The sequence below is a fragment of the Schistocerca americana genome, chromosome X (genome assembly GCF_021461395.2).
Source record: "Schistocerca americana isolate TAMUIC-IGC-003095 chromosome X, iqSchAmer2.1, whole genome shotgun sequence".
NCBI lineage: Eukaryota > Metazoa > Arthropoda > Insecta > Orthoptera > Acrididae > Schistocerca > Schistocerca americana.
The window spans coordinates 161132200-161158453 of NC_060130.1; the positions used below are offsets into that span (position 1 = coordinate 161132200).

The 26254-nt window shown below is 40.0% G+C and overlaps 1 protein-coding gene and 1 long non-coding RNA gene across 2 annotated transcripts in view; both read right to left on the reverse strand.

Moving 5' to 3' along the window:
* The window catches only part of LOC124555878 (delta(14)-sterol reductase LBR-like), a 147418-nt gene extending 137780 nt beyond the window's left edge, over positions 1-9638 (reverse strand). The window contains exons 1-4 of the mRNA XM_047129940.1: positions 9567-9638; positions 9163-9280; positions 6047-6118; positions 2931-3002 (exon numbers count right to left, since the gene is read on the reverse strand). Coding sequence (XP_046985896.1) covers positions 2931-3002; positions 6047-6118; positions 9163-9280; positions 9567-9638 — 334 coding nt within the window. The remainder of the gene's footprint in view (positions 1-2930; positions 3003-6046; positions 6119-9162; positions 9281-9566) is intronic.
* Positions 9639-12276: 2638 nt separating this feature from the next.
* Positions 12277-26254, reverse strand: part of LOC124556805 — a 36248-nt gene continuing 22270 nt past the window's right edge. The window contains exons 3-4 of the long non-coding RNA XR_006968698.1: positions 22189-22290; positions 12277-12335 (exon numbers count right to left, since the gene is read on the reverse strand). This is a non-coding gene — a long non-coding RNA (uncharacterized LOC124556805). The remainder of the gene's footprint in view (positions 12336-22188; positions 22291-26254) is intronic.

Sequence of the window (26254 nt, forward strand, 5' to 3'; positions counted from 1 at the left end):
GTGTCCACAATTATTTTTAATTAAACATTTCCACCAACTTTTGAAGAGTAATAGAACAATGAAATAGTAACAATTTTTACATGAAAAACTTCATTCCCATAATTGGCACAGTACCACCAGCTTTCGATACACTTTCTTGCTTGCATCATGAACACATTACTTTAGGTTCAAACTTCATTGCTGCATGATAACCAATCCTCTCATTCACCTACCTCTATGCCCATCACCATCTCATTAAACCTTACTGCCCTCATCATAACTTCACCCCTCACCCACCAAAACATAACCCCTTCTGCTATACTTTCTTACTCTATCATAACTAACCCTGAACAAGATTCCCTTATCTACCTCTCGCTCCCAAATCTCCACTCTGAACTGTGCACAATGCACACACGCTCTATATCGAGAACCAGCGTCTCCACCTTGTTGTGACAAGAGATAAACTTCTGTTACACTCTCAGAGCTATAAATCTTACTTCCGGTGTTTCTTTCATGAATCTGTGAAGCTCTTTATAAATTTGGCTTCCACATAACTACATATTTTATAATAATTTCTTCTTTGTGATCAGATGTCTCTCCACAAAAGTGGCAAAATGAATTGCAATTTAAAATTTTAATGATGTTCATATTGCAATATTAAATACATTACATGTATGTGAGTTCAAACATTGACTGTCAGTAACAACTTATACCTGAAGAAAAAGACACCTAAACTGCACCATTGCCCCAGTGATCTTCACATGATTGATTCTAACAGCACAAGGCTATTGGACCTAGCAACCAATTTTACATAGCAGATGCAAAGGAAGAATTTCTAAATGTGAGATGTACTAGTCCCTGCCTCAGTCATAAATACTAATACTGCAGTTCTGAAAAGAAAAGTATTCAAATGATGCATTAAACACGTAAGCACTCAAAATGTCAGTATTAATGGGCAACACAAATAGCCATGTAATTTTGTACTAAGTTCTTTGTCATTACAACTCCCTTGGAAGTGGCAAATGTTGTTTTTCAGGCCACAGTTATTCAATTCAAAACTTCCTACTTCAAGAGAATATCATTTTGTTAAATTGCAATGAATCTTTACATACATGGAATTCAAAGATACTTTAACAGTAACGGCACAGTATAAGAGTATGTTCTGCTGAATGGTATGATAAGCTGTGCTATGTAATTGACTTCTGGCAGCAAATATTTGTTAACTATTGTGAATACATTTTATCAGGTTAAAAATTCTGGTTCCAGCTCAAACCCAAGACACATTACAATGCCAGTAAAGTGCATAAAAGCCATAAACCCCAAGGCCTTTACAAAGCGACACCTAAAAAAGCTCGTCAGATGTCACTGTTTGAAATATTTTCCGATTTATCACTGACCAGATACAAGCAATTGTTTAAACAATGAAGGCTCTTGTACGATACAGAAATAAAAAGGAAAAATCTTCCAAAACCTCTTGTTTGACTATTCCTAAATAAATGACATATTCACGTTTGTCCATGCGACTTCAGGCATAATGTAGACTACTAGTTCTGTATCTTCTTATTACACTATACTTGATTGCTCCCATTATTAAGGTACTATCTGTCATAGCACGTTAGTCCATGCCTGAACTCTGTCACTATGCTGCAACAAGTTTATTGTTCATCAGTCAAATCTGTGGCAGTAGGCAAACAATTTACTACACTCATTATGTTGCACTCTGCTGGAAAAAATAATCTATGAGGCATGGTACAAAACAAACTTGATAAATGTTGTAAATCTGTCTGCTTACAAAACATTTACAACTAGCATAAAAGATAAAAGTAGGGCCACTTGCCGCCTTCCCCCCCCCCCCCCCCCCTCGACACACACACACACACACACACACACACACACACACACACACACACACACACACACACACAAAAGGACGCGCGCACGGTGGGGGGGGGGGGGGGGGGGGGGGGGCAGGAAGGGGAAGAAGGTGTAGAGTAAGTGACTGATGGACTGGACTGCACTGCACTGCACTTGACACAGGCAGGCAGCGAGAGAGGGAGGAGAGAATGAATTCAACTTTTCTGCTACATAGAACCCTTCTGCTTGTCCTTGCTATTCATAACCTTTCTGCTTGTCATCCTTCAAGAGGCTACACAGATTTACATTACAACAAATATTTATGAATGAGAGTAGTCTCATTTCTTTTTTAAATCATGTCATCACTACTGGAACCTAAGTTACTTTTCGATTTTTCTTAATTTTGTAAATTTATATTCACAATGTACCACTTTACAATACACCATTGTAATCCTACAAGGACCAGAAGCAATCTAAATATAAAAAAGTGACGTAGATAAAGAAACACTGGATAAAATGAAGTGGCTTTTTATCCCCCCCCCCAGGCGTCTTAAAATACTTTACATTCAATGTATTCAAGTTCACACAACTTCCTTCTCTTCCCATTAAAAAATATCATGTCTTGTGATGACAAAGAAATTCAGAAGCACTGGCAGATAACATAACTATTTAAACTAAATGTCAGTTAATGCTCTTGCAGTATAACTCCCAAAATCTTTGGGATCACAAAGAATTAAAATGTTTCTTTATGGAACAGTTTTATACTTATGAGTAAGAATGTCACCACAACTTTGTACAATAGCTTTCTATACTCTCCACTGTTTAACACCTTCTGCCTGGTTCTTTACCTAAAGATACAGACCTGCACGGATGGAAACATCAACCCATAACAGAGTTCTTTCTGCAAGTGAACCCTCTCCTCATAATCAAGAATAGTTTCTTATACCTGCCACAAACTATGTCCTTAAACCAATGAAACAACATTTCAAGACCGATTCAATGTTACATCTACCATGATTCCAATTATTCAAAGTGAAAATACCATGAGTGATTACAAAATGCTTAATTCAGTGATTGAACTAAACAAATTTACTCACCAACAGAGCCTTCCTTCGACAGTCGTCTTTGGAAATCTCCCTCAAAGTATGACTTTCCATATCTTGGCACATCTGAAATTTTGATAACAGGATTATTTATGTATCGAATTTCAACATGCTAACAAAGTTTGATTTTCAACTACCGCTCACATCGGTTACATATACTTCATAAACATGTTGAATGAGAGAGTTGTGTCCACAATTATTTTTAATTAAACATTTCCACCAACTTTTGAAGAGTAATAGAACAATGAAATAGTAACAATTTTTACATGAAAAACTTCATTCCCATAATTGGCACAGTACCACCAGCTTTCGATACACTTTCTTGCTTGCATCATGAACACATTACTTTAGGTTCAAACTTCATTGCTGCATGATAACCAATCCTCTCATTCACCTACCTCTATGCCCATCACCATCTCATTAAACCTTACTGCCCTCATCATAACTTCACCCCTCACCCACCAAAACATAACCCCTTCTGCTATACTTTCTTACTCTATCATAACTAACCCTGAACAAGATTCCCTTATCTACCTCTCGCTCCCAAATCTCCACTCTGAACTGTGCACAATGCACACACGCTCTATATCGAGAACCAGCGTCTCCACCTTGTTGTGACAAGAGATAAACTTCTGTTACACTCTCAGAGCTATAAATCTTACTTCCGGTGTTTCTTTCATGAATCTGTGAAGCTCTTTATAAATTTGGCTTCCACATAACTACATATTTTATAATAATTTCTTCTTTGTGATCAGATGTCTCTCCACAAAAGTGGCAAAATGAATTGCAATTTAAAATTTTAATGATGTTCATATTGCAATATTAAATACATTACATGTATGTGAGTTCAAACATTGACTGTCAGTAACAACTTATACCTGAAGAAAAAGACACCTAAACTGCACCATTGCCCCAGTGATCTTCACATGATTGATTCTAACAGCACAAGGCTATTGGACCTAGCAACCAATTTTACATAGCAGATGCAAAGGAAGAATTTCTAAATGTGAGATGTACTAGTCCCTGCCTCAGTCATAAATACTAATACTGCAGTTCTGAAAAGAAAAGTATTCAAATGATGCATTAAACACGTAAGCACTCAAAATGTCAGTATTAATGGGCAACACAAATAGCCATGTAATTTTGTACTAAGTTCTTCGTCATTACAACTCCCTTGGAAGTGGCAAATGTTGTTTTTCAGGCCACAGTTATTCAATTCAAAACTTCCTACTTCAAGAGAATATCATTTTGTTAAATTGCAATGAATCTTTACATACATGGAATTCAAAGATACTTTAACAGTAACGGCACAGTATAAGAGTATGTTCTGCTGAATGGTATGATAAGCTGTGCTATGTAATTGACTTCTGGCAGCAAATATTTGTTAACTATTGTGAATACATTTTATCAGGTTAAAAATTCTGGTTCCAGCTCAAACCCAAGACACATTACAATGCCAGTAAAGTGCATAAAAGCCATAAACCCCAAGGCCTTTACAAAGCGACACCTAAAAAAGCTCCTCAGATGTCACTGTTTGAAATATTTTCCGATTTATCACTGACCAGATACAAGCAATTGTTTAAACAATGAAGGCTCTTGTACGATACAGAAATAAAAAGGAAAAATCTTCCAAAACCTCTTGTTTGACTATTCCTAAATAAATGACATATTCACGTTTGTCCATGCGACTTCAGGCATAATGTAGACTACTAGTTCTGTATCTTCTTATTACACTATACTTGATTGCTCCCATTATTAAGGTACTATCTGTCATAGCACGTTAGTCCATGCCTGAACTCTGTCACTATGCTGCAACAAGTTTATTGTTCATCAGTCAAATCTGTGGCAGTAGGCAAACAATTTACTACACTCATTATGTTGCACTCTGCTGGAAAAAATAATCTATGAGGCATGGTACAAAACAAACTTGATAAATGTTGTAAATCTGTCTGCTTACAAAACATTTACAACTAGCATAAAAGATAAAAGTAGGGCCACTTGCCGCCTTCCCCCCCCGCCCCCCCCCCCCCGACACACACACACACACACACACACACACACACACACACACACACACACACACACACACACACACAAAAGGACGCGCGCACGGTGGGGGGGGGGGGGGCAGGAAGGGGAAGAAGGTGTAGAGTAAGTGACTGATGGACTGGACTGCACTGCACTGCACTTGACACAGGCAGGCAGCGAGAGAGGGAGGAGAGAATGAATTCAACTTTTCTGCTACATAGAACCCTTCTGCTTGTCCTTGCTATTCATAACCTTTCTGCTTGTCATCCTTCAAGAGGCTACACAGATTTACATTACAACAAATATTTATGAATGAGAGTAGTCTCATTTCTTTTTTAAATCATGTCATCACTACTGGAACCTAAGTTACTTTTCGATTTTTCTTAATTTTGTAAATTTATATTCACAATGTACCACTTTACAATACACCATTGTAATCCTACAAGGACCAGAAGCAATCTAAATATAAAAAAGTGACGTAGATAAAGAAACACTGGATAAAATGAAGTGGCTTTTTATCCCCCCCCCAGGCGTCTTAAAATACTTTACATTCAATGTATTCAAGTTCACACAACTTCCTTCTCTTCCCATTAAAAAATATCATGTCTTGTGATGACAAAGAAATTCAGAAGTACTGGCAGATAACATAACTATTTAAACTAAATGTCAGTTAATGCTCTTGCAGTATAACTCCCAAAATCTTTGGGATCACAAAGAATTAAAATGTTTCTTTATGGAACAGTTTTATACTTATGAGTAAGAATGTCACCACAACTTTGTACAATAGCTTTCTATACTCTCCACTGTTTAACACCTTCTGCCTGGTTCTTTACCTAAAGATACAGACCTGCACGGATGGAAACATCAACCCATAACAGAGTTCTTTCTGCAAGTGAACCCTCTCCTCATAATCAAGAATAGTTTCTTATACCTGCCACAAACTATGTCCTTAAACCAATGAAACAACATTTCAAGACCGATTCAATGTTACATCTACCATGATTCCAATTATTCAAAGTGAAAATACCATGAGTGATTACAAAATGCTTAATTCAGTGATTGAACTAAACAAATTTACTCACCAACAGAGCCTTCCTTCGACAGTCGTCTTTGGAAATCTCCCTCAAAGTATGACTTTCCATATCTTGGCACATCTGAAATTTTGATAACAGGATTATTTATGTATCGAATTTCAACATGCTAACAAAGTTTAATTTTCAACTACCGCTCACTTCAGTTACATATATTTCATAAACATGTTGAATGAGAGAGTTGTGTCCACAATTATTTTTAATTAAACATTTCCACCAACTTTTGAAGAGTAATAGCACAATGAAATAGTAACAATTTTTACATGAAAAACTTCATTCCCATAATTGGCACAGTACCACCAGTTTTCGATACACTTTCTTGCTTGCATCATGAACACATTACTTTAGGTTCAAACTTCATTGCTGTATGATAACCAATCCTCTCATTCACCTACCTCTATGCCCATCACCATCTCATTAAACCTTACTGCCCTCATCATAACTTCACCCCTCACCCACCAAAACATAACCCCTTCTGCTATACTTTCTTACTCTATCATAACTAACCCTGAACAAGATTCCCTTATCTACCTCTCGCTCCCAAATCTCCACTCTGAACTGTGCACAATGCACACACGCTCTATATCAAGAACCAGCGTCTCCACCTTGTTGTGACAAGAGATAAACTTCTGTTACACTCTCAGAGCTATAAATCTTACTTCCGGTGTTTCTTTCATGAATCTGTGAAGCTCTTTATAAATTTGGCTTCCACATAACTACATATTTTATAGTAATTTCTTCTTTGTGATCAGATGTCTCTCCACAAAAGTGGCAAAATAAATTGCAATTTAAAATTTTAATGATGTTCATATTGCAATATTAAATACATTACATGTATGTGAGTTCAAACATTGACTGTCAGTAACAACTTATACCTGAAGAAAAAGACACCTAAACTGCACCATTGCCCCAGTGATCTTCACATGATTGATTCTAACAGCACAAGGCTATTGGACCTAGCAACCAATTTTACATAGCAGATGCAAAGGAAGAATTTCTAAATGTGAGATGTACTAGTCCCTGCCTCAGTCATAAATACTAATACTGCAGTTCTGAAAAGAAAAGTATTCAAATGATGCATTAAACACGTAAGCACTCAAAATGTCAGTATTAATGGGCAACACAAATAGCCATGTAATTTTGTACTAAGTTCTTCGTCATTACAACTCCCTTGGAAGTGGCAAATGTTGTTTTTCAGGCCACAGTTATTCAATTCAAAACTTCCTACTTCAAGAGAATATCATTTTGTTAAATTGCAATGAATCTTTACATACATGGAATTCAAAGATACTTTAACAGTAACGTCACAGTATAAGAGTATGTTCTGCTGAATGGTATGATAAGCTGTGCTATGTAATTGACTTCTGGCAGCAAATATTTGTTAACTATTGTGAATACATTTTATCAGGTTAAAAATTCTGGTTCCAGCTCAAACCCAAGACACATTACAATGCCAGTAAAGTGCATAAAAGCCATAAACCCCAAGGCCTTTACAAAGCGACACCTAAAAAAGCTCGTCAGATGTCACTGTTTGAAATATTTTCCGATTTATCACTGACCAGATACAAGCAATTGTTTAAACAATGAAGGCTCTTGTACGATACAGAAATAAAAAGGAAAAATCTTCCAAAACCTCTTGTTTGACTATTCCTAAATAAATGACATATTCACGTTTGTCCATGCGACTTCAGGCATAATGTAGACTACTAGTTCTGTATCTTCTTATTACACTATACTTGATTGCTCCCATTATTAAGGTACTATCTGTCATAGCACGTTAGTCCATGCCTGAACTCTGTCACTATGCTGCAACAAGTTTATTGTTCATCAGTCAAATCTGTGGCAGTAGGCAAACAATTTACTACACTCATTATGTTGCACTCTGCTGGAAAAAATAATCTATGAGGCATGGTACAAAACAAACTTGATAAATGTTGTAAATCTGTCTGCTTACAAAACATTTACAACTAGCATAAAAGATAAAAGTAGGGCCACTTGCCGCCTTCCCCCCCCGCCCCCCCCCCCCCCCCCCGACACACACACACACACACACACACACACACACACACACACACACACACAAAAGGACGCGCGCACGGTGGGGGGGGGGGGGGGGGCAGGAAGGGGAAGAAGGTGTAGAGTAAGTGACTGATGGACTGGACTGCACTGCACTGCACTTGACACAGGCAGGCAGCGAGAGAGGGAGGAGAGAATGAATTCAACTTTTCTGCTACATAGAACCCTTCTGCTTGTCCTTGCTATTCATAACCTTTCTGCTTGTCATCCTTCAAGAGGCTACACAGATTTACATTACAACAAATATTTATGAATGAGAGTAGTCTCATTTCTTTTTTAAATCATGTCATCACTACTGGAACCTAAGTTACTTTTCGATTTTTCTTAATTTTGTAAATTTATATTCACAATGTACCACTTTACAATACACCATTGTAATCCTACAAGGACCAGAAGCAATCTAAATATAAAAAAGTGACGTAGATAAAGAAACACTGGATAAAATGAAGTGGCTTTTTATCCCCCCCCCCCCCCCCCAGGCGTCTTAAAATACTTTACATTCAATGTATTCAAGTTCACACAACTTCCTTCTCTTCCCATTAAAAAATATCATGTCTTGTGATGACAAAGAAATTCAGAAGCACTGGCAGATAACATAACTATTTAAACTAAATGTCAGTTAATGCTCTTGCAGTATAACTCCCAAAATCTTTGGGATCACAAAGAATTAAAATGTTTCTTTATGGAACAGTTTTATACTTATGAGTAAGAATGTCACCACAACTTTGTACAATAGCTTTCTATACTCTCCACTGTTTAACACCTTCTGCCTGGTTCTTTACCTAAAGATACAGACCTGCACGGATGGAAACATCAACCCATAACAGAGTTCTTTCTGCAAGTGAACCCTCTCCTCATAATCAAGAATAGTTTCTTATACCTGCCACAAACTATGTCCTTAAACCAATGAAACAACATTTCAAGACCGATTCAATGTTACATCTACCATGATTCCAATTATTCAAAGTGAAAATACCATGAGTGATTACAAAATGCTTAATTCAGTGATTGAACTAAACAAATTTACTCACCAACAGAGCCTTCCTTCGACAGTCGTCTTTGGAAATCTCCCTCAAAGTATGACTTTCCATATCTTGGCACATCTGAAATTTTGATAACAGGATTATTTATGTATCGAATTTCAACATGCTAACAAAGTTTAATTTTCAACTACCGCTCACTTCAGTTACATATATTTCATAAACATGTTGAATGAGAGAGTTGTGTCCACAATTATTTTTAATTAAACATTTCCACCAACTTTTGAAGAGTAATAGCACAATGAAATAGTAACAATTTTTACATGAAAAACTTCATTCCCATAATTGGCACAGTACCACCAGTTTTCGATACACTTTCTTGCTTGCATCATGAACACATTACTTTAGGTTCAAACTTCATTGCTGCATGATAACCAATCCTCTCATTCACCTACCTCTATGCCCATCACCATCTCATTAAACCTTACTGCCCTCATCATAACTTCACCCCTCACCCACCAAAACATAACCCCTTCTGCTATACTTTCTTACTCTATCATAACTAACCCTGAACAAGATTCCCTTATCTACCTCTCGCTCCCAAATCTCCACTCTGAACTGTGCACAATGCACACACGCTCTATATCGAGAACCAGCGTCTCCACCTTGTTGTGACAAGAGATAAACTTCTGTTACACTCTCAGAGCTATAAATCTTACTTCCGGTGTTTCTTTCATGAATCTGTGAAGCTCTTTATAAATTTGGCTTCCACATAACTACATATTTTATAATAATTTCTTCTTTGTGATCAGATGTCTCTCCACAAAAGTGGCAAAATGAATTGCAATTTAAAATTTTAATGATGTTCATATTGCAATATTAAATACATTACATGTATGTGAGTTCAAACATTGACTGTCAGTAACAACTTATACCTGAAGAAAAAGACACCTAAACTGCACCATTGCCCCAGTGATCTTCACATGATTGATTCTAACAGCACAAGGCTATTGGACCTAGCAACCAATTTTACATAGCAGATGCAAAGGAAGAATTTCTAAATGTGAGATGTACTAGTCCCTGCCTCAGTCATAAATACTAATACTGCAGTTCTGAAAAGAAAAGTATTCAAATGATGCATTAAACACGTAAGCACTCAAAATGTCAGTATTAATGGGCAACACAAATAGCCATGTAATTTTGTACTAAGTTCTTCGTCATTACAACTCCCTTGGAAGTGGCAAATGTTGTTTTTCAGGCCACAGTTATTCAATTCAAAACTTCCTACTTCAAGAGAATATCATTTTGTTAAATTGCAATGAATCTTTACATACATGGAATTCAAAGATACTTTAACAGTAACGTCACAGTATAAGAGTATGTTCTGCTGAATGGTATGATAAGCTGTGCTATGTAATTGACTTCTGGCAGCAAATATTTGTTAACTATTGTGAATACATTTTATCAGGTTAAAAATTCTGGTTCCAGCTCAAACCCAAGACACATTACAATGCCAGTAAAGTGCATAAAAGCCATAAACCCCAAGGCCTTTACAAAGCGACACCTAAAAAAGCTCCTCAGATGTCACTGTTTGAAATATTTTCCGATTTATCACTGACCAGATACAAGCAATTGTTTAAACAATGAAGGCTCTTGTACGATACAGAAATAAAAAGGAAAAATCTTCCAAAACCTCTTGTTTGACTATTCCTAAATAAATGACATATTCACGTTTGTCCATGCGACTTCAGGCATAATGTAGACTACTAGTTCTGTATCTTCTTATTACACTATACTTGATTGCTCCCATTATTAAGGTACTATCTGTCATAGCACGTTAGTCCATGCCTGAACTCTGTCACTATGCTGCAACAAGTTTATTGTTCATCAGTCAAATCTGTGGCAGTAGGCAAACAATTTACTACACTCATTATGTTGCACTCTGCTGGAAAAAATAATCTATGAGGCATGGTACAAAACAAACTTGATAAATGTTGTAAATCTGTCTGCTTACAAAACATTTACAACTAGCATAAAAGATAAAAGTAGGGCCACTTGCCGCCTTCCCCCCCCCCCTCGACACACACACACACACACACACACACACACACACACACACACACACACACACACAAAAGGACGCGCGCACGGTGGGGGGGGGGGGGGGGGGCAGAAAGGGGAAGAAGGTGTAGAGTAAGTGACTGATGGACTGGACTGCACTGCACTGCACTTGACACAGGCAGGCAGCGAGAGAGGGAGGAGAGAATGAATTCAACTTTTCTGCTACATAGAACCCTTCTGCTTGTCCTTGCTATTCATAACCTTTCTGCTTGTCATCCTTCAAGAGGCTACACAGATTTACATTACAACAAATATTTATGAATGAGAGTAGTCTCATTTCTTTTTTAAATCATGTCATCACTACTGGAACCTAAGTTACTTTTCGATTTTTCTTAATTTTGTAAATTTATATTCACAATGTACCACTTTACAATACACCATTGTAATCCTACAAGGACCAGAAGCAATCTAAATATAAAAAAGTGACGTAGATAAAGAAACACTGGATAAAATGAAGTGGCTTTTTATCCCCCCCCCAGGCGTCTTAAAATACTTTACATTCAATGTATTCAAGTTCACACAACTTCCTTCTCTTCCCATTAAAAAATATCATGTCTTGTGATGACAAAGAAATTCAGAAGCACTGGCAGATAACATAACTATTTAAACTAAATGTCAGTTAATGCTCTTGCAGTATAACTCCCAAAATCTTTGGGATCACAAAGAATTAAAATGTTTCTTTATGGAACAGTTTTATACTTATGAGTAAGAATGTCACCACAACTTTGTACAATAGCTTTCTATACTCTCCACTGTTTAACACCTTCTGCCTGGTTCTTTACCTAAAGATACAGACCTGCACGGATGGCACCATCAACCCATAACAGAGTTCTTTCTGCAAGTGAACCCTCTCCTCACAATCAAGAATGGTTTCTTATACCTGCCACAAACTATGTCCTTAAACCAATGAAACAACATTTCACGACCGATTCAATGTTACATCTACCATGATTCCAATTATTCAAAGTGAAAATACCATGAGTGATTACAAAATGCTTAATTCAGTAATTGAACTAAACAGATTTACTCACCAACAGAGCCTTCCTTCGACAGTCGTCTTTGGAAATCTCCCTCAAAGTATGACTTTCCATATCTTGGCACATCTGAAATTTTGATAACAGGATTATTTATGTATGGAATTTCAACATGCTAACAAAGTTTAATTTTCAACTACCGCTCACTTCAGTTACATATATTTCATAAACATGTTGAATGAGAGAGTTGTGTCCACAATTATTTTTAATTAAACATTTCCACCAACTTTTGAAGAGTAATAGCACAATGAAATAGTAACAATTTTTACATTAAAAACTTCATTCCCATAATTGGCACACTACCACCAGTTTTCGATACACTTTCTTGCTTGCATCATGAACACATTACTTTAGGTTCAAACTTCATTGCTGCATGATAACCAATCCTCTCATTCACCTACCTCTATGCCCATCACCATCTCATTAAACCTTACTGCCCTCATCATAACTTCACCCCTCACCCCCCAAAACATAACCCCTTCTGCTATACTTTCTTACTCTATCATAACTAACCCTTAACAAGATTCCCTTATCTACCTCTCACACCCAAACCTTCACTCTGAACTGTGCACAATGCACATACGCTCTAGATCGAGAACCAGAGTCTCCAGCTTGTTGTGACAAGAGTTAATCTGCTGTTACAAAAATCAAAAAGGCTCTGAGAACTATGGGACTTAACTTCTGAGGTCATCAGTCCCCTAGAACTTAGAACTACTTAAACCTAACTTACCTAAGAACATCACACATATCCATGCCCGAGGCAGGATTCGAACCTGTGACCATAGTGGTCGCGCGGTTCCAGACTGTAGCACCTAGAACCGCTTGGCCACCCCAGCTGGCAAGCTGCTGTAACACTCTCAGAGCTAGAAATCTTGCTTTCTGTTGGTTCGACAAGGAGACAATCACTAAGCCATTGGTCTTCCATGAATCTGTGAAGCTCTTTAAAAATTTGGTCTCCACATAACTACATATTTTATAATAATTTCTTCTTTGTGAAGGAAACACCATTACAGAGTCTGACATGACATACAGCTTTTCACTCTGACATGGTGAGATGCCAACTGATGTGGCTTAAGGGAACTGAGTGCCACTTCACATCTCAATGAATCACTGCTTGGTTTTATTAATACTACACATAAGTTTAGTTTCAGCTGGTGAAACGGAAGAGTCACTGCTGAAATAGTGGCTGCTAACACTTGGGACACATATCTATTCAAATGGGACTGACATTTAGTTAGGAAAGGCAGGTAGCAAGCCATGTCTCACTTTCACTGATACTGCTCTCAATGTGGCTGATTAACTTTCATCATGAAATCTTTTTCATTATCTCTACAAATTACAGCCAGCAGTGCTTTAGAAACATAAATGCTAAACAAAGAGAAAAACACCATGAACTAAAAACAAAACAAGATAACATGAAGTGAACAACCATATGAAATGAAAACAAGAGAACAAGATGCTAACCTACATATTACTGCTAGCTATGGCCTGTGTGAGAGTCTTAAGGGCTGCTCTCTCACCAGCACTCGTTGTATTGGTAGCAGTGACTATAGTTATTGTTAGCAGTAATTATGCGCACAAACAACCATATATTAAAACACGTTGGTGGAATTCCCATGTGTTTTCTATAACAAACTATGGCTTCTATAAACATAGGATGCTCTACACTCATTGTACTTTTAAAGTAAAAGAAATCTTCAATATATTACATTGTAATCCACTGCGTACCATTGGGGTGAACATACAGGACATACGCAGCAAGCTAACCTTGCCTGGGTGCAGCACGATGTAACTTTTGGCCTTTCCTGAAGGTTAGAGAAGATTTTATATCCACCAACTATAACCAAAGCGTCACAAACATTTTACCACATACTTCCTTATGCCAGTAACTTTCCTAGACTTAATAGGAAATTCTGTTAGTGATTAACATCTACATTCATCCTGCTTGCTCTTATTGATCCAAGATGAGGCCTCAACACACTTGTCAGTAGTATCTTTTGGAAATATACATAAAATCTCAAACAACAACTCTAATGGGGTGGTCCCAATTACTCCTGTAAGAAACATCCTGGCAGACTGGAACGGTGTGCCGGACAAGGCCTAGTTTTAAGACTCAATCCAATACACAGTTTTAATGTATCAGAATGTCAGAATGTTCTAATTAGCGCACACCCCACTGCAGAGCGAAAATCCACTCTCCTTCAATTAGCCTTAAGGGCAAAATCTTGCACACCACACACAATATTGCCATATGGAGCATAGTAGAGGTGATGCCCTCACACACTGGCTGTGAAGCAGATGATGACCACAAATATAGCATCACAGTAGGTTCTGATCATCAGCAGGAACAGTCTATATGGACAGTTCCTGTTGTTATTAACTTATGAGGAACTTAAGAAGCTTTAACATCACAGGGGTAAACCATCACCTTGACCTTTTCAGGCAATGAATCACTCTCAAAGGCCAAGATGAAGACACTGGTAGCAAACCTGTTGTCTTTGGGTCCCCTGTAAACATGCCGGATGAAATGAACACACCACCATTCTAGATTACCATGGAGCTCATCGTCGGACTGCAAGAGGAGGTAGCCATAGAAAATAATCCCCTGGACCATGTTGAGGCTTTTATGGGGAGTGACAGAAACAGGAATATCACCTAGCCGGTCACAAGGGAGTAATGCTCGGGATTGGGCAGGGGATACTATCTGAATCAAGACTGTACCACTTTTCTCATCTTGGACAGTGCTGTCAGTTCCCCAAACTTATTCTCAAAATATTCAACAAAAAACTGAGGCTTCATAGGTAGACACGAATCCCCATCCATTCTGCTACAGACTAAATACTGAGGCGAATATGGCTCTCTTCTTTCTGTAGACCTATGTTCCTCCCATGGTGTAGCGAGGAAAGGAAACGATTTAGGGTCATACCAGTCGGCATTGTATTCGATCTTGCCCTTCTTAGAGACTGCTGGTGCTGTACGGTCACCAGCATGAGATGACTTAGTCCACTTCATTGTGGGTCATCTGCCCTGATGCTACCCACTCCGACCAGGGCCTCCCGCCACGGGCAACACCCAGCCACAGCAAAGGCTACCTGGCATGATGGCCATTGCTGGGAGTCCTAATACCCCAGGAAGATAGGCATCTACTCCTTGGCATATGTGGGGAGTTTACAGCTCAGGCATCAGCAGTGTCATTCTTGTGTTGTCAAGGGGCTACCACCAAATGGGTACATGACGGCCCCACCACAATGGACTGGCTACCGTGCTGGATATTGGGTGCAGAGATATCCAATACTGTCATGGGGGTGAAAGAGGACATGGGACAATGGAAGAAGATGACATACTCCGGAAAGTATCCTCGCCCAAATACACTCCTGGAAATTGAAATAAGAACACCGTGAATTCATTGTCCCAGGAAGGGGAAACTTTATTGACACATTCCTGGGGTCAGATACATCACATGATCACACTGACAGAACCACAGGCACATAGACACAGGCAACAGAGCATGCACAATGTCGGCATTAGTACAGTGTATATCCACCTTTCGCAGCAATGCAGGCTGCTATTCTCCCTTGGAGACGATCGTAGAGATGCTGGATGTAGTCCTGTGGAACGGCTTGCCATGCCATTTCCACCTGGCGTCTCAGTTGGACCAGCGTTCGTGCTGGACGTGCAGACCGCGTGAGACGACGCTTCATCCAGTCCCAAACATGCTCAATGGGGGACAGATCCGGAGATCTTGCTGGCCAGGGTAGTTGACTTACACCTTCTAGAGCACGTTGGGTGGCACGGGATACATGCGGACGTGCATTGTCCTGTTGGAACAGCAAGTTCCCTTGCCGGTCTAGGAATGGTAGAACGATGGGTTCGATGACGGTTTGGATGTACCGTGCACTATTCAGTGTCCCCTCGACCATCACCAGTGGTGTACGGCCAGTGTAGGAGATCGCTCCCCACACCATGATGCCGGGTGTTGGCCCTGTGTGCCTCGGTCGTATGCAGTCCTGATTGTGGCGCTCACCTGCACGGCGCCAAACACGCATACGACCATCATTGGCACCAAGGCAGAAGCGACTCTCATCGCTGAAGACGACACGTCTCCATTCGTCCCTCCATTCACGCCTGTCGCGACACCACTGGAGGCGGGCTGCACGATGTTGGGGCGTGAGCGGAAGACGGCCTAACGGTGTGCGGGACCGTAGCCCAGCTTCATGGAGACGGTTGCGAATGGTCCTCGCCGATACCCCAGGAGCAACAGTGTCCCTAATTTGCTGGGAAGTGGCGGTGCGGTCCCCTACGGCACTGCGTAGGATCCTATGGTCTTGGCGTGCATCCGTGCGTCACTGCGGTCCGGTCCCTGGTCGACGGGCACGTGCACCTTCCGCCGACCACTGGCGACAACATCGATGTACTGTGGAGACCTCACGCCCCACGTGTTGAGCAATTCGGCGGTACGTCCACCCGGCCTCCCGCATGCCCAATATACGCCCTCGCTCAAAGTCCGTCAACTGCACATACGGTTCACGTCCACGCTGTCGCGGCATGCTACCAGTGTTAAAGACTGCGATGGAGCTCCGTATGCCACGGCAAACTGGCTGACACTGACGGCGGCGGTGCACAAATGCTGCGCAGCTAGCGCCATTCGACGGCCAACACCGCGGTTCCTGGTGTGTCCGCTGTGCCATGCGTGTGATCATTGCTTGTACAGCCCTCTCGCAGTGTCCGGAGCAAGTATGGTGGGTCTGACACACCGGTGTCAATGTGTTCTTTTTTCCATTTCCAGGAGTGTAGTTGAATTGCACATGGAGATGCAAAGCCATGACAAGAGGTTCCAGAGATCGCATGTAAGGGCACTAGGGATAACTCATGCGCTACCTGCGGCATCCTTCCCCATATGGCCCGCACTTCTGTAGAATTTGGAAAGTGGCAGGTCAAACCATAATATGGGACCTGAACTTACAGGGCCAAAAAGTTTGAGACTTCTTTTAGTCACCTATTACGACAGGCAGGTGCCTATCCTAACCCCCAGACCGGCAGGGAGCGGGAGGGGGAGGGGGAGGGGCGATGGGCGATGGGCGATGGGCGATGGGCGAGGGCGAGGGCGAGGGCGAGGGCGAGGGCGAGTTTTCTGATTCCACAGATTTACAGAACACAATGTGTTCAGGCAGTGTCAGAGAACTGAAGGTCGCAATGAAGGTGGTAGTCATCTCAACTCCTCCATTATTCCTTCACATCCTTAGCTCCACATCCACTATCCCCTGTGATGCCCATACTTTTTTGAGTTCTGCAATGTCAATGTCCAGAATATCATGGCACGTGACTACACCCTTGCTTGACCTAAGTGTGTTATGCAACTTTTGTGATGCCCTAAGAAGTTCCACCTGCTTTGTCTTGTTAGTCTCAACCAATACAGAACCATTTCGCGTCCACTTAGCACACTTTACGGTACCAGTAAGTGCTTCTAAACCTTTATGAATATAGAAAGGGACACTTTTTCAAACATCCCCTCCTTCCTCTTGATCAACAGATACACATTTTTACAAGGGTGGTTTGAAAAGTTCTTGGAACAGGATAGAAAAAAAGTACTTACATCACTGAAACTTGTTTTTATTTTTCAATGTAGTCTCCTTGTAGATTAATGCACTTGGTCCAACGTGCCTTGGTCCCATCCCGAAAATGAGTTTCCTCCAGGCCTGAAAAATAGTTGTCAACTCCGGATATCAATTCTTCGTTTGAAGTGAATCTTCATCCACCAAGAAAAATTTTCAGTTTTGGGAATAGATGGAAGTCCGACAGAGCCATATCAGGTGAATAAGGTGGGTGTGGCAACAATTCATACCTTCGTGCATGTAATTTTGCAATGGCGATGGCACGTATGTGCGGGCGTGCATTGTCCTGTTGGAAGATGACTTTCTTTCTTGCTAAACCTGACCTTTTTCGCAATCTTTTGTTGCAATTTGTCCTGGAAGTTAGCATAATATTCTCCAGTAATTATTTGCCCAGTGAGGAGATAATCTACAAACAGAATCCACTTCACATCCCATAACACTGATGCCATGACCTTTCCCACCGAAGGAATTGTCTTTGCTTTCTTTGGTGGCGGAGAATCAGCATGTTTCCACTGCTTTGACTACCGTTTTGTCTCTGGGGTATAGTAGTGAACCAAATTTTCATCTCTGGTCACAAACCAGTGCAAAAAATCTTGTTCATTTCTACTAAAACGGGCCAAACATTGTTCCGATATGTCCATTCTCACGCGTTTTAGATCCAGGGTCAAGAGTCGCGGCACCCACCTTGCAGATAACTTTTTTATTTCTAATTCTTCAGTTAAAATGTGATATACCCTTTCAGACGACATCTGGCAAGCATGAGCAATTCCACACACTTTCAATCAGCGATCCTCCATGACCATTTTGTGCACCTTTGCAATGATTTCTGGAGTAGTGATACGTCTTGGCCGACCACTGCACAGATCATCATCTAAGCTCTCCTAACCAAATTTAAATTCATTTGTCCACTTGGCAACAGTTGAATATGAAGGAGCAGAGTCCCCCAGTGTACTCTGGAAATTGGTATGAATGTCCTTTGCTTTCATACCTTTCTTTACGAAGTACTTAATCACTGCTCAAATCTCTATTTTTTCCACCTTCGCAATCACTACACAGGAACAACAACAGAGTCACGTCACCGCCACAGCTTTCTGCCAACAGCACTGACGTGGCACGTGTTTACAGGCAACAGTCCAATGAATACCATGTAAACAACTCGGTGCGCTAGCGCTGACCTCTCGTGGTGATTCCGAGAACTTTTCAAACCATCCTTGTATTTGTGATTCCTTGAAAGCTGTTTACTCCCAGGCGGTACCCCTATCTACACTAGTAGTCAATAAGTTTGTGTTTGAGGGTCCTATCTTGGTACCACGAGCAGCTAGGGAAATAATGGTCCACTCAGATAGACCCCCTGCTTTCCTGAGTAAACCCTGTACAACTGAGATGTAGCAAGTTCCTCAGAGGTTGCTGACAATTGACTGTTCCACCTAAACAGCCATGAGCCTCCTTGTCGCACCTTGAAATTAAGAGTTTTTGAGGTTTTAACTATTCTCACAATCCAGGCAGCTAAGCCAAGATCCCCAGTCCCTGTGACACACAATATTCCACCGCCACGCTACATGGTATTTGCTGAAGCATGCCCAGCACTCACTGTTACACAGTTACAGAGGACTTGCAGCACTTACCAGCCCCCAGGTCAGGAAATTGATTTGCGAAGCCCGTACCCAGCAAACAAATACTGAGCTCGCTGAGGTGCTTACCATTTAGCATGACCTGGGGGTCACATGTGGCTTATCGAATGCCACAGAAATGGCTAGCAGTGAAGCTCCATTGTGAATGTACCCTAGTGAAAGAGACAGCATCTTTAAAGAAAAAGTTGTTGCACACAGCATGTGCATATATTTGGCATAGTATGAAGAACATTAGACAATTTCAGTATGTTGTTAAATTTCCCTTGTCAAAGTGAATACACACAAATAATGTTAACTTACACTTTCCTGCATCAAACCACATTTGACACAGTGTTATAGCCCTTTAAAATGTTTACTAATATGGTCCAAATTACAGCACATTTTCCTTTTAGACACTAGTACATTTGTCTGCAATTTCATTTTAACCCAGATATTATCTTGACCTATTAATTTTGTTTTGCCTCCTGCCATGTATTACTTATGATATTTTTCAGCTAACAATTCATCTTCTTAAATTATTGCAGATTGAAAACCTATAACACTACCTTAATTACACTCTAAAACAAAAGATTCTTTTCACCAGAAAAGAATAATACAAATGGGTGGGACTCAGTAGGTGTGATGTACACCTACAGACAAACAAATGACAATATCGCGAAAATAGGATGATTTATTCATTAAAAAGAACTTAATAAATTGAGCAAGTCAGTAAAACGTTGGTCCACCCCTGGCACTTTATGCAAGCAATTTTTCAGTGCAGCATTGATTGAGAGAGTTGGTGGATATCATCCAGACAGACATCACATCAAATTCTGTCCAATTGGCATGTTAGACAATCAAAACCCAGGAGTGGTTGGAGGGCCTGCCCATAACGCACCAAATGTTTTCAATTGGGAAAAGATCTGGTGAACTTGCTGGCCAAGGAAGGATTTGGCAAGCACTAAGACAAGCAGCAGAAACTCTCGCCCCGTGCTGGCTAAAATTTTAAGCCCAGGATGGCTTGCCATGAAGGGCAACAAAATAGGGCATTTAATATCATCAACATACTGCTGTGCTATGAGGATGCTGCAGATGACAACCAAAGGGCTCCTGCTATGAAAAGAAATGGCACCCTCATTGTCTTCATTCTTGTCAAACCCTACCTTGACCAGCAAGGTCACCAGATCTCTCCCGATGTTAAGAACATTTGGATCATTATGGGTTGGGTTCTCCAACCATCTCAGGATTTTGACGATCTAATGCACCAACTGGACAGATTTTGGCAAGATATCCTTCAGAAGGGTATCCAACAACTCCATCAATCAATGCTAAGCTGAATAACTGCTTCCATATGGACCCGATGTGCACAGACTCATTAAGGACTTGCTCAATTTGTGACACCCTTTTACTTGAATAAATCACCCAATTATTCTGAAATTATAATCATTTGTTTGTCTGTACATGTGCATCACATCAACCGATTTCTGTCCCATTTGGATAATTCCTTTCTGGTGTGTCTTTTTTCCCCCTTGGAGTGTAGATATTAGTTGCTTTTGGGTATATGATTCTAAATTTTTATCAGCAATTACCTGGGAATATTGGTGGCAGCTGTTGCATCATTTAATTATACTCTCAATCTATCCTTTACTGTTTATGACATATGTATCACTGTATCTTTATCATAATGCATAGTAGAATGTATTAATGTCCCCAACACTATGATGGTAGCCTGCATCCGAATTCTCTAACACCCCCCCCCCCCCCCCGCCCCAACACACACACACACACACACACACACACACACACACACACACACACACACACACACACGTATCTGAATTCAACTGTCAACTGTTCCTCATTCCACTACTTAGAAACACTCTGCATATTGTTTGCCAAGATGTTATACAGATTCCATCCGAATACAAGCGCTCATCTATGGTAAACTGCTTGGCCACAACCAAAGACGCAGTCCAGCAAAATGAACTTGTTAAACAATAAAGACACAGTTCAAAGTAAACACCACAACAACATTGTGCACCAATATTCTATAACAAATAGTTCCTTAAAAATTGGACTTGTCTCATTTCTTTTTTTTCTTGGGCCACTTACTACACCTAATATTTAGTGTTTTTAATTTCGGACAACTTTCTTCTCCTTCCATTAGTGACTCATGTCTTGCGATGACAACAAAGAAATTCAGCAAAAGTAGCAGATAATGTTACTATTTAAACCAAATGCCAGTTAATATTCTTGCAGTATAATTTTCAAAATCTCTTGAATTGTGAAAGAATTAAGTGTCATTATTATGCAACTATTTTAATTAATTTCCACATTAAATGTAAACCATTACCTATGACTATGAATAATGAAACACATGTGGCCACAAACTTTGTACGATAGTTCCTTTTCCTCTACATTGTTGCACACCTTTTGTCTGGTAGTTTACACAAGATACAGGTTTGTATAAACTGAAATATCAAACCATAACAGAGTTTTCATTCTGCATGTGAACTCTCCACTCATAATCAATAATGTTTTCTCATAATGACCACAAGCTGTGTACTTAAACCAATGAACTGACATCTCAAAGGCTGGTCCAAGGTTAAATCTAGTGTGACTCGAATGATTCAAAGTGAAAATACGACGAGTGATTTCAACATGCTTAATTCAGTGACTGGACTAACCAAATTTACTCACCAACAGAACCTTCCTTCAAAAGTCGGCTGGGGATATCTCTGTCCAGATATGACAGGTGGCGCAAATCTCTGTCAAGATATGATGCAGCATACGTTTTCACACCTGCAATTTTGGGAACAGAGTTATTTATGTATCAAATTTCAACATGTTAATGAAGTTAAATTACGAACTATTGCTTTCTTCAGGTAAATACATGTCATAAACATGATGAATGAGAGACTTGTGTCCACAGTCATTAATAATTATTCTTCTTTTCCCTGTTCTTTCTCCCGTATCTTTATGAGGTTGACATGTTAATTTTCACATTTGGTAATGTTAGTGGTAGAGGGTGGCCACACACCTTTGCTGTTGCAGTGGAAGCTGTGACCTTGAACGCTCTGAACTGCACAAAAATGTGGTTAGAGTATAAATTGTTCATATCAGAAACAGTGGTATGAGCCATTTGCATGCAAAATTAGGCATCTTAGCATAAGACACATTTGAACGATCACCTATTCAAGGTCTAAGAGAAGAAATCTGGTAACACGAAGAAACAAAATATTGATGCAACAAGACAAAAGCACAGATATTTCAATGCTGTGACTTCAAATGCCATATTTGCCTCTGCTTAAAATAATCACACTATTTGAAAAGCAATCTTTTCTACTGTCCTGATACTGTTGCATAGATATTCAAACTTTAAAGTACAAGTGTAGCAAACAAATTGTCCAAACAAAGTGGATCAGAACAATATTCACAGCCCCTAAAGCCACTTTCTTCATATCAAACTTACCTCCTGCATTAAAGCAGTCCAATATCAAACACTGCAATATTGCCATTTTTAAATGATGATATCAGTATGTCTATGTCATAACCTGCCTTTTGGCAAGCATATTACAAGATAGGCTTTTACTTCGGTTCAGAAAGCTTGTTTTAAAGCACAGAGTGTAGTCTGATGATAACATGACAATTGTGCAACTTCACTTGCAGTTTTTCACATTGTAGTCTTACAAGAATCAACAATCCTCCTCATGTATAGCTTATACTGCCTAACGAAGTACACGTCAAGAGGATGGTAATATTTTGTCGTCTTGGGTTTAAATTCACTGTTCAGAAAACTTTCATCCAACAGAGTACAATTTTTTATGATCCGACCAACAAACACACAGCATCAGGCTCTTCACATAATCATGTACATCTGCACCAAGACTATAATTAGATATCTTTTCATATGCTCTTCCATCTTTTTCCCACTTTTGCTTGCCTCCACATGAATGTTTCATAGGCATGTTGCTTCAAATTTGTTTGAAACATCTGGGCCAAAAATGCCTTGCAGCTCTTGAAATCAGATAATAGGACTTGTTAGCTAACTACCTCTCACTGATATGGCCACATTAATTGTATGGTTGGGTGTAGAGCTACGTATAAATTGTAATACAATATCTGTATTTTTCTCTCCTCTGGGAGACAGTGTGGACAATGAAGACATTTCATAATTACATTGATTTTTATCACTGTTCCAAACATTTTATTTATCCACACTCAAGTCTGTTACCTATTTGTTCACTTCTTCCACAGATTTTTGTTCCTTCTGGACAACACTATGATGATCTTCTTGTGGTGTCACCGCCAGACACCACACTTGCTAGGTGGTAGCTTAAATCGGCCGCGGTCCGTTTAGTACATGTCGGACCCGCGTGTCGCCACTATGTGATCGCAGACCGAGCACCACCACAAGGCAGGTCTCGAGATACGAAACAGCACTCGCCCCAGTTGTACGGACGACATTGCTAGCGACAATACGGACGAAGCCTTCCTCTCATTTGCCGAGAGACAGTTAGAATAGCCTTCTGCTAAGTCCATGGCTACGACCTAGCAAGGCGCCATTAGCCTTACCTAGTTTGAGAGTTATCGTATAAATGTCACAAGAAGAACTTTGTACACCAACAAAGATTAAAAGTTAAGTATAAAGCAGCTACGTACTTTTCTTGCTACCATTCAATAGTTATCCTGTTCCAGACTTGACGCCAGTCGGCGTGTGTGTACGCGTGCCTTTCTTTCGGCTCCCTTCCCAGTGTGGCGTAGCAAGCTTGTTACGCCACAACACTTCTATGTTCTTACAAGTGATGAACACAATAATATATCTGGTAGGAATGTTATATTCAGTGTAAGGTTTGTTAATAACAGTAACTGAACCTGTGAAATTGTCCATGCCAACCACTTTATATGCTTCTAATGTCCACATTTGCAGATGCCCATAATGAACAGCAGTACCATATGGTCTTGTCCTTATCAAACTGTTAAGAGTACATACTCTTCTAAAGTTTTTAATTGTGACAGCCTGTTTCCCTCGAAGTGACCCTGATGTCATCTTCTGCTAGGCATAATCTAATATTACCCTGCAATCTGCCGGTGCCTCGTAAGATTACTATAGGAGTTCAAGCCACGACTGTAACTGTCTCCATATACATTTTCCAGTATGTTGTCATCAGTATACTGGCACTAGACATTTTAGGTGGTGATGGTTCATACTCACTTCTAGTTGAAGGGGCCTATTGCTCTGGAGATAAAAGTCTTGTACTACTGGACAAGCAAACTTTGGGTACAGGCTCTTCCTGTCTTTCTACACCTGTCCAGTATATCTTCTTGCATTTCCACATCATCCCAATTTTATCTGTGAATTATTATGCTATATAAAATATTAGTGAACACCACATCCCCAACTCCAATCACATTTACACATACAACACATTACAACTTTGTCTCAAACATTTTGACACCATTTATGGGAATAACTCACCTAATGATACCAATATATACTCTTCAGTCTCTACCCCACAACCTAACACACTAAAAGACAGCCCCCTATTGCAGCTATACTATTCACACAACCAATACAGATGGTATTTCATGAAAGATGCCCAGGAGGGGGTCCGCAGTTTGTGTGGTGCGTTTGCTGTCTGTTGCCGCCGTGTCTGCCGGCTGTCAATATGCGTAGTTCTCGAACACCAATACTTAGCGTGTGCCTCCTACGTTGTGCGACTCTGTGTACTGGTGTTTTCTTTCGATGTTTTTTTAAGGTTAATTGCTTTAAATATTGTTGTTAGATGTCATTATTGCCACTGCACCGAATCTGGGGCTTTCCTTGTCTGTGTGTAGCTGGGCCTCATCCTCAGAACACCATGTGTGTGTCTTCTATGCTGTGTGACTGAGTGTTTTCTGTCGTCTTTCCATTCGGTATGGTGTACATGAAGGATCAATGAGTGTTTCTTTTGTTGAACTACACAGAAATAGAATTGTATGTGGAATGTTGGCTTGAATTCATACAAAAATTTCCCAGTACGCATGTTCCCAATGATTCGACAATACACAGATTAGTGAAAAAATTTCAAGATACTGGATCTGGTTACACAAATGAATGTCTAGAGAACCTAGTGTTTTACCCGAAAATAAATTAGACAAAACAGGGGAGGCCTTGGAAAGAAGCTCTAGAAAGTCTCTGTGCCGTTTGGCACTTAAGACTGGTGTGTCAAGAGCATCTCTTCACAGTGCTGTGCACAAAGTGAAATTGAAACCATACAAAATCACAGTAGTGCATCAACTGAGGAACTCAGATACAGTTGCTCGATCTCGTTATTGCAACTGGCTGTTACAGTCTGTGCACGATGGGGAAGTTGATCCTTAAATGCTTTATTTTCTGATGAAGCATGGCTGCATTTGTCAGAGTATGTTAATTCTCATAACAATCGACGTTGGAGCTCTGAAAATCATCATGACTTACATCAACAACCTCTGCATGAGCTGAAAACAGGAGTTTGGTATGCAATTACTGCAAGAAGAATTACTGGACCAATCTTTTTCCATAAAACAATAAGTTTGGACAGGTACTCAAATAATAATTTTTCCCGTGCTCCAAATGTGAATTCAACAGGAAGAAACCCTAATAACCAGTACAGTGGAATGTACCCTCTGCCATGCACCTTGCGATGGTTTGCAGAGTGTAAATGTAAACGTATGTGAACAATATAATGTATCCTTTTTTTCAAGAACCAACACCTAACGAAAAGATGTACCGATATTTCATGAA